Source organism: Puccinia triticina, chromosome 6A (assembly GCF_026914185.1).
Source record: "Puccinia triticina chromosome 6A, complete sequence".
NCBI lineage: Eukaryota > Fungi > Basidiomycota > Pucciniomycetes > Pucciniales > Pucciniaceae > Puccinia > Puccinia triticina.
Window position 1 is genome coordinate 655,403 of NC_070563.1, and position 9,463 is coordinate 664,865.

Sequence of the window (9,463 nt, forward strand, 5' to 3'; positions counted from 1 at the left end):
TTGTTAGAGTAGTCCAGGAAGGCCCTAATCAAGTGATTAGTGGGCTCCCAGGGAGGGGGTAGGACAAAACCGGAGCCCCTGGGGGGACAATCCGCTGCCAACCCCTCCCCCTTTTAAATAAGCACAGTCATGTTTGCCGCCCAACAATATCCTGACCATTGCCCCACACCACCCGCCACGGGCTCGTCGCCATCTGCCACAGACTTGTTGCCATCCGCCACGAGCTCGTCGCCATCCCCCACGCTCTTGTTTCCATCCGCACTGTGGCCACTCAGCGATTACCGGAACTAACTCAGGTGTGTCACATTCACCGCCTGCCCTCTGCACCCCACACATAGCACTGCTCCTCATCACTCCACGCCCCTATCCCTCCTATCAGGTACAAACAGCTTCACCTTGGCTGTTATCCCCGTCCATTTCTTGGGCACGTGACCAGAAAGCAAGGCTGGCGGCCAACCCGGACGTCTTGTCGGAGAAAGACGCGGCTGTGTTGATGGGCTTGCAGTCCCCCGCTCATTGGCTTGCCCCCACCGCCAAGAGCCCCAATGGGTCCCCGGGCAATCATAACCTCAACGATCTTCAGCTCTGCGCCGAGTAGAGGCCTTGACGAAGCACGCAGCGCCCGTCGCCCTCCAAAGCGGGTGCCGAGTCTCGTAAGTCTCTCTCTCTCTCTCTTGCTGGTTATGTTAGGCCCACCTAACGTTGTGCTGGTGTGTGCAGCCAAAGAGCTCTTGGCATCCAACCGGGACCTGCTTGGCTGGATCAACAACAAGATCAGGGCCCGCAAGTCGGCCACCGCCTCGGACTTCTTGGGCTCCATCCGCAACGGCCACGTGCTTGTTCGGCTCATCGAGGCCCTCACTATGGCCGACTCCGGCCTCTCCATCAGGGACTTCCTTGGCGCCTTCCATCTCACTCAGCTCAACCTCCATTGCCCTGCTGGCCCGGATACGCCAGGTGCCTCCGGTATACATTCCAAAACAAATTGTTGTGATGTGCTTCTTTTTCAGAAGGATGGTTAGATTTGAATTTCCACTGTTGTTTCCCTTGCTTCCTGGATAAGCAAAGGTTATATTTCCTACCCAATGTCAAAAACATATTGCACTTGCTCATAATGTCCTGAACAATTTATTGGTCTCAAGATAGCAAGCAAGGCTTGTTGAACTTCTTCTTCAGCCACAAACCTGCCAACCAATGAGAGCAAAAAAACCCAGTCCATGACATTGAGAGGTTAACTGTTAACAATAATCAAAATATAATGAATTGAATGTACATACAGAGTTTGAAAATTGAAACAACACATCAGTTTTGATAATTCAATTGCCATTCTAAAGCACAGCTCACATGAGGATATTCTAAGTAGCATATCTCAACAGAATGGGAGATTTTTAGAGAAGAGGCATATTATCCAGACCCTCTGCATCAGAAATAACCCATAGTAATACTGTAATACCACACAGAATCACCAATTTTAGTCAACAAGAGGACAGGAGCTTATTTGAGCACTTCATAGATGCTTAGTTTCCCTGTTTGCTTCATTCCTCAGCCCCATCATTCAGACCTTTGCTCACTACCAGTCTTCTGAAATTTCATGAAAGGGCCCACACAAATTGAGTGGGATACTTGCTGTCTGTGGGGGAAGGCGGGGCCGGGGGCTTGCCAGGGTAAATGGAGTGGGGGGGGGGGGCTTACACCCTGCAGCGGCGTAGCCGCTTTGGCCTCTAGTGTGTATTTAAAATACATCAAAAATGATGTATGTACAATTCTTTCAGTTTCTACAATGACCAAAACCAAAAAAGCCTGTTTTTTGGAGTGTACCCATGATGCACTCCAAAAATTTTGGAGTGAACCCAATTCCACTCCAAAAATATTTTTTCCAAAGTAAAATGATTCATTATTTTGGAGTGCACAGACGTTCACTCCAAATTTATTGGAGTGGTTTTCCACAATATTCTAGTGAAAGAATTCAGGGTTCTCAAAAAGGAATGAAACCTTATGTCAGCATCATATGTGTATTTAAAATACATCAAAAATGATGTATGTACAATTCTTTCAGTTTCTACAATGACTACAACCTTCACCAGAAATAAATTTGGGGGGATTCAATTAGGTTGATTCATGTAACCTGCATACTACTGCTGTAAAGTTTTCCTGGTACTCCATCCCAAGAACGTGGAATATACATTTTTCAAGGTTACAAGTTTCAATCATTCAGATTCCAAATTGCATTTTTTTTAAATTTGAGAAGCCTTAATCCACTCCAATAAATTTGGAGTAAACATCTGTGCACTCCAAAAAATTGAAAAATTCTCCCTTGAAAAAATATTTTTGGAGTTTAATTTTGTTCACTCCAACAAAATTTGGAGTAGACTATGGTTCAATCCAATGAAAGCTGGAGTGGAATACTGTTCACTCCATTTTTGGAGTGGATGAAGTAATTTTTTGGTGTGGATTTAGCCTGCCCCTATGATAAAGCTCAGAGTAGCAGAACCACAACCTGACATCACTAACCTTTAAGGAAGTAGTGATATGAGTATATACAAAATACAAAATATTACAACAACAGCAATCACTAACCTGATTGATGAAGAGATTGTTAGTGATGTTGAGTTGAGCTTTGATGAAACAATAGATGATTGTATTTCTTATACACATTTTTAAGGAAGTAGTGTTATGAGTATCTACACAATACAACTTACAACAACAACAACAGCTATCACTAAACTGAACAAGAAGAGAGTAATAAAGTGATAAGATACATGATAATTCTAACCTAAGAAGAACGACCTGATTGATGAAGAGATTGTTAGTGATGATGAGTTGAGCTTTGATGAAACAATAGTTGATTAAGGAAAGAGCGGAATACATGACACACGGACTTTATGAGATCAACTAGGTCTTGGGGACAACTCTGGGGCACTACATAACAGTTACAATACTTATGTATAAGATCACACAGCTTGAAAGTTAAGAATAATAAGATGAACTACTTTAAGTTCAACAGAGAAATGGGCTGCAAAGCGTAGACAACTGCAAGCCCCCCCCCCCCGCAAAGGCAGGGAGAAATGGTTTGGTTGATTGGGGACAAAATTGTCACCTGGGGAAGTATCTCAGAGGGAGAAAATGTGAGGGCAAGGTGACGTGCTGCCAACAGTGCGACTTCAGAAAGAGAATTTGCATGCAAGCTTAACACAAGTCCCTCCCGTGTTTGTATTTGCACCTCCTTAGAGAGGCTTGGTGAAGCTCGGGCCTCCAAAGGAAAGGCTTAGCTAAGCTTGATTTGCATGGTAGCAGCATCCTCAATGGATGCAAGTGGTGGTGATTGCAGTCGGTGAAATGGCCAACTGAGCCCGGTCCACTTAAACATCAGCCAATTTACCTCTGGATGGACCAGGGAAGCCAAAATGATAAAAGGCTTAGAATGTCCAGGTTTGTAAAGCTTGATGGGTACCAAGCAGGGATCCTCCAGTAATTTGGTGCACCCTGGCTTTGCAGTCCTGGAAGACAGGTGTACATCCACTGCAAGAAAAACTCTAGAAACTGCTTGCAGTTGAGATGCAAGAGCTCAAGGCAAGCTGTGCCTCATGCAAGAATCAAGCACTTGGTGATTCCATGCACATTGTCTAATTTATGCAAGAGTGAGTCTAAGGCACAAAAAACTAAGTACATCAGTTGATACCTGTGCAAATTCCCCTTTCATGTGCACATACCCCTTTCATGTGCACATACCCCTTTCATGTGCATATATCCCTTTTGTATGCATTCACCCCGTTCATAATGTGTACATAGCCCTTTATGTGCACATACACCTTTCAGGTGTGTATATCCCTTTCATGTGCATTTATCCCTTTCACAATGTGCAAATACCCCATTCATCATTTGTTCATGACTCTTTCATGTTTACATGTCCCCTTTGAGTTTTTTAGGTCCCTTTTAGTACCCCTTTTATCATTCAGGTTTGCATACCCCTCTGATGTTTACATATCCCTTTCATGTGCAAATACCCCTTACTGCACATACCCCTTTCATGCATAAATACCCCTTCCATGCATACATACCCCTTTCATCATGTGCATATATCCCTTTTATGTGTTAATACACCTCCTCAAATTCCCCTTTCATGTGTACATATTTCTTTATCTGTACATATCCCTTTCATGTGTACATACCCTTTTTATTTTATTCTGGCTAGATTCAATGGTGCATGGAGTGTTTAATAAAAGAAAATGAAAGGGTGCTCAGGGAGATTCTCATTTGCCTCAGCCTACTGCATGAGCATTGAGCACTCCAGCATGTTCAACATTGAGATGCTGAACAAGGTACACACTCAAGGTGCACAAGCACAGAATTTGGGTGCTTGACTCCAGCTTGAGCTGAAGCTTGATTGAAGTTTGCTGCATCTCAACTGCAAGCAGTTTCTAGAGTTTTTCTTGAAGTGATCCAACTTGCTGGGAGCCTGCCAGGGCCGTTTGGCAAGCAGCGTGCCCCTGCCCAGCAAGTCATCAGGCGCAATGCTGCCCAAACTCAGCAGCTGCAGCCTTGTCGACTGCCACCCGCCCACAGACCTCCCGCCTGCAAGGAAGATTTGAGAGCCTGCGGGGGTGGCTTGTCCATGGGGCTCTTGGCGAGAGGCTTTGATCAATGACTGCAAGGAGCTGCCACTATTGACAAGGAGCCAGGCGGGGCACAACACTCTCCTATAAGAGATTGACATTCAAGAGGTGTCCAAGGGCGCCCATACATGGCCACCTGATTACAGTTGGTACCAAGAAGCTGCATAAAACATCTATCCACATCCTACACCCAGGGAACAAATCACACAGAGAGGGGGAGAGAGATGATCATTATGAGCAAGACACAGATACTCTCTAGAAGCACACAAAGAAGAGGTCATCATTTACAGTTGGTTAAGAGCGGGGGTAAAGTGGAGAGCACAACAATCAGGACATAAAAGTAGGTATATATATAAGTAGTAGATGAGCATAGGAGACAAGAGGGAAGAAGTGTGTTTTGGTTAAGACAAGATAGCAGCCATTGAGGTGCGTGAGAAAGACAAGAAGACAATGAGAGCATCCGCATCCGTTGCTAGATTAGCCTGGGCTCAACTAGCTTGGATTACAATTGAAACAGGCTATCCCAATTGGCCATCCATATGGGTGGGGATTAGCAGGTCCAAGCTATTGGAGGTTATGTGTTTAGGTGCCTATGTGTTATGTGTTTGGCACCTAAACACATCAAGTTCATGCTTACAAGCATGATGCATCTTCAATTTGAGATTAGTCTCAGGATTAGTGGGGTCTACATTTAGACCCCACTAGCTCCAAACAGAGCTCTAGGTCAAGTTGATTCCCGGTTGATCCAACCCAATGCGGGTGCGGGGTCGAACTAAGTGCCCTAATCCAGGCTAACTTAGCGCCCGGTGCGGATGGTCTGAGGGATCCAGCTGTGAGCAAGAGGGTGTCATATTGTTGGGGGCCGAGCGAGAGAGAGAGATAGGGGACTGTAGGAATACAGACCGAACAGACCCAGACCACCCAGACCCGCAGCAAAAGCTGGCGCGGTTCCCAGACCACCCAGACCCGCAGTGAAAGCTAGCGCGGTTCCCAGACCACCCAGACCCGCAGTGAAAGCTAGCGCGGTTCCCAGACCACCCAGACCCGCAGCAAAAGCTAGCGCGCTTCCCAGACCACCCAGACCCACAGCAACAGCTTGCAAGGCTGAATTCAGCTGTGACAAAAGGTAAGCCCTTCCGCAGTCCAGACCTAAATCAAAGACCCAGCTGACAAGTGTATCACTTGTTTGGGAACAGAAGCAAGAACCATTATGGTCAAGGCACAAGGTTTAGAAAAGACTTGAGTATGCACCAGAGGGAGAAGACTTGAGATGACAGTTATACTGATCAGATCTTGTCCTATCACAGAAACCTCGCCGACCGACTCAGTCCCAAGACATTGAACTCGCTCCTAGACAGGATCACTGAAAGCGCACCCAGTGCAGATCAGGTTTCTCATCAGCCTTACTGCCAGGACAAATATTAAGCTGCTACGCTAATCCTCATCTGGCATCAGTAAGCTTAGAGAGAACAGAAAAGTATACTGAAGATTCTGTCTTCTTAACTCTGGTTCTTCAGAAGAACCAGAGTTAAGAAGACAAGTGTGATAAGCCTAGAAAAGAATCTTTGTGTCTACAATAGTTCCGTCTCGGACTGCTCTCGGGTGAAGATCATTAATAGTTCATTATTATTGTCTGATCCTCTCATTGTAGTTACAAGATTCTAACTGGAATAAAATATCTCAGTTGTTCCATTTCTTTTAGGGACAGGCCAGGCCGCGGATCACGCGTCGGGGATTGAGGCCTTCAGCGCGGCAAGCAAAGCCTTGGCCTCGCGCTGCAACAGGTCCTTCTTCCTCGCCCGACATGCGTCCGATGGAGGGAGCCGGTGCCATTGGTGGCCGAACGCGGGGGTCGCGGCGGGCGGTGCACTGTGAGGCTGGTCCAGGTAGACTAAGGATCGCGCTTTCTCGGCAAGCAGGGCGGGTGCGGTGTGTGGGTCGGGCCAGCTGAGATGGTCGTCGCCCTCGCTGAGAGGGAGGTTGATCGATTGGCCGCCGGCGGGGGTGTTGAGCTCTTCGACTTCTATCTCCATCTCCAACGACTGCGTGTCTTCCCCACTCCCGTCGCCCTCCTCCTCATCCTCACCATCTTCTCCGTCCTCATACACCTTACCGTCGTCGTCCTCGTCTTCAGAGGAAGAAGAAGAGGAAGGGTGCCACACGGGCTCGTCGCCTTCGCCAACGATGGCGCGCAAGTCGAGCGCGACGAACGGCTGGACGATTGTAACCAAGCGTGCGGCCTCCTCGGCGCCCAGCCCGTCCAAGAGGCTCCTAGTCGATGAGGTCGGGTCCGTGCCTGGGACGCAGTAGCAGTTCCAGGGATTGGCGGCGCTGTTGAGCAGCTTGAGCGCCTGGACGAGGATCGGATGGAGCGCGCAGAGCAGGCGATGGTCGGGGGAGGAGGCGGGGATGAGGGAGTGGGCTGCCAACTTGAGGATCTTGAGGTAAGTGGCCAGCAGCTGGTCGGAGATCTCCGGGGGGAGATGGGGCTGGAGGAGGAGGAAGAGTGTTCCGTAGGCGGGCAGCGCGCGGGACAGGGGGAGAGGCTGGGCGAGCTGGATGTCCAGGGCGGCTTGGAAGTCGGCCAGGAGGGCGGGCGTGTATTGGGCGAAGACGGCCTGCTGGCCGAGCTCGACGAGCGAGGGCACGACGGTCCTGAGGATCTTCAGCAGCACGTGCAGCGACGCGTGGCCGCGCGCGTACTTCTGCTGCTTCTCTTCCTCAGCCACCCTCTGATCCGCACTGCCGGTCCAGATGTCCTGGATGGCCGTGGTGAGGTGCTGGTAGACGAGCAGGAGACTCTGGAGGTGTTTCTGGGTGACCTGCAAGCAGTGCACAAAACAGAAAGGAGGTGGTCAGTCGAGCGGAAGGGGGTGGTGCTAGGGAGTGTGTTGGATATGTACCTGGTGGAGAAGATAGGCTGAATTGATGGAGTTGGATTTCTGAAGCTTGGTTACGATATCTCTGACGGCGACGAGATGGGCGGGGTGCTGGAGTGGGTCGTGGAGTAGGAGGGCGGCGAGAGGGTCTCCGGTGCTACTGTTAGCCTGGAAGGAGAGGGGCAGTAATCTGGAGGCCAGCTTGGCGATACAGATGGTGAAGTTTCTAGTGATGGCAGGGCTGTTAGATTGGTGCAAGTGTTCGGTGAAGATGGGCAGGAAGAGCTGGTGGAAGTGGTGGCTGAGGGTGTTTCTGGGTGGCTGGTGGGGTGCGATGGGGTCTGCGAAGGTGAGGATGCGCTTGATGAGGAGGAGGATGAAGAGTGGGTTGGCGTGGAGCTGGCTGGCAGTGGCGGGCTGCTGCTGCTGGCCGGCCTGGGCGAAGAGGGTGAGGAGGGTGGCGAGCATCGTCGGCGATGGCCGGTAGACGATCTCGGTGAACTTCTCGAGGCCGGCGACGGACTCCGGCTGGGCGAAGATGGCCTGGAGCCTGGCGAGGTCGGCGTGCATGGTGACTGGGATGGGGGCTGCTGGAGGGTGGGGGCTGCACTTTTATGTGCCGCCCGGTGTTGATATGAAAGGGTGATAATCAGAGAACAGTCTGAGCAGCCTAACCTTTGCTGAGCCATCTACAAAGACAACGGGATCTCGTCAGTCTGCGCTGCATGGGTGGGTGGGCTGCATTGATTTGTGGTGCTCCCGGTAGTACCATAAATACTTCCGGTGATATCAGGATGCCCGGGCTAAAAGGGCGTGCTGGCCCAGCGTTGCCATGGGGCCGAGCATCTACCCCAGTCTTGGATGAGAGCACTCTCTCTGTAAGGAGAGCCTCTCCCTCCAGGACCATCCCTCCAGCGGAACACGCCCATGAAGTGCTTCCACCCACTGCAGCACCCAAACAACACCCCACTGCAACCACCTCCAAGCTTTCTAATGCACCCGCCGGGCCGCCCAGCAGCCAGCATGCACCCGCCGGATCCCACCACCGGCCTCCACCCCGCCGGCTGCTCCTCACCAGCGCGCCAGCAGCTCGAGCCCGACAGCCACTGGATACCCGCCCACAATGTATTCGCCGCCCGGGCCGCCCCGCTCCTGCTCCCGGCCCTCGACCGGCTTATCATCCGGCACACCGACCCGGCCACAACCGGCCGGCTCTCCGATCCCTCGGCCCACCCGCCGCTCAGCCCCCACGAACTCAAGACATGGCTCAAGTTCGCCCAGTCCAAACAGCCACCTCGCAGCTTGAAAGCGTGGATGATGGCCGGGGATGAGTCCCCTGGGAATGAAAAACTCATTAGCAAGTCTGAGCAGACGCACTCGAAGATCTGGCTCCCCTTCCATCTCCTGTCCCCTTCACTCCTCAAGCCAATCACCAAAAACTCCAACAACAGCAGTGTTAATCCAGCCTTAGACTTGCTCAATTTCATGCAGTCATTTGAGATCAACATTTTATTGCAGCTATGTCCAAACGCTAGTAGTAGTAAACAAATAACAATGAAGAGTTAGAGAAGAAAATAAGTGAGGTCGGCAATGATACAAAAGTGAAATCTTGATTTACCCTCTGATTTTCTAGTCCCAACTTTGACTCAACAATAGACCCGACCATATTGAGAGGAAAGAAATTGGAGACAATGGTGAAAGGCCATGCTGCGTGATAAAAAGCGCCTGTTTTAGCGCAGCGCAGCAGGTACCCGCTACGTGCCCCTCCCAAAAAGCTGTATTGCAGCCATAAACAGCTGCACTTCGGCTAAATTGAGCTTGCAGGCGCCACTAGGCGCTGGAGGCAACTTGCCTCATATGTACATACACATACTTGCTTGGATATTCATAACCATACCCAGTGAGTTTTCTGCATGTCAGACTCTGATTGATGGGTCTCATATGTATCAAACCAAATTTCAGGTGGAAAAA

General features: G+C 50.1%; 3 protein-coding genes across 3 annotated transcripts; 2 read left to right on the forward strand and 1 right to left on the reverse strand.

Moving 5' to 3' along the window:
- Positions 1-545: 545 nt before the first annotated feature.
- PtA15_6A66 (uncharacterized protein) lies at positions 546-1,198 on the forward strand (the record flags this gene model as incomplete). The annotated part of the gene is made up of 3 exons (XM_053170399.1): positions 546-648; positions 721-966; positions 1,143-1,198. The coding sequence occupies 3 exons, from the start codon at positions 546-548 to the stop codon at positions 1,196-1,198; spliced, it is 405 nt and encodes a 134-aa protein (XP_053020993.1).
- A 5,136-nt stretch (positions 1,199-6,334) lies between these two features.
- PtA15_6A67 (uncharacterized protein) lies at positions 6,335-8,062 on the reverse strand (the record flags this gene model as incomplete). Its single annotated transcript, XM_053170410.1, has 2 exons — positions 6,335-7,435; positions 7,517-8,062. The coding sequence occupies 2 exons, from the start codon at positions 8,060-8,062 to the stop codon at positions 6,335-6,337; spliced, it is 1,647 nt and encodes a 548-aa protein (XP_053020994.1).
- Positions 8,063-8,515: 453 nt separating this feature from the next.
- Positions 8,516-8,963, forward strand: PtA15_6A68 (uncharacterized protein; the record flags this gene model as incomplete). Its single annotated transcript, XM_053170421.1, has 2 exons — positions 8,516-8,823; positions 8,918-8,963. 2 exons carry the CDS (start codon positions 8,516-8,518, stop codon positions 8,961-8,963), a joined length of 354 nt encoding a protein of 117 aa, XP_053020995.1.
- Between the last annotated feature and the right edge of the window lie 500 nt (positions 8,964-9,463).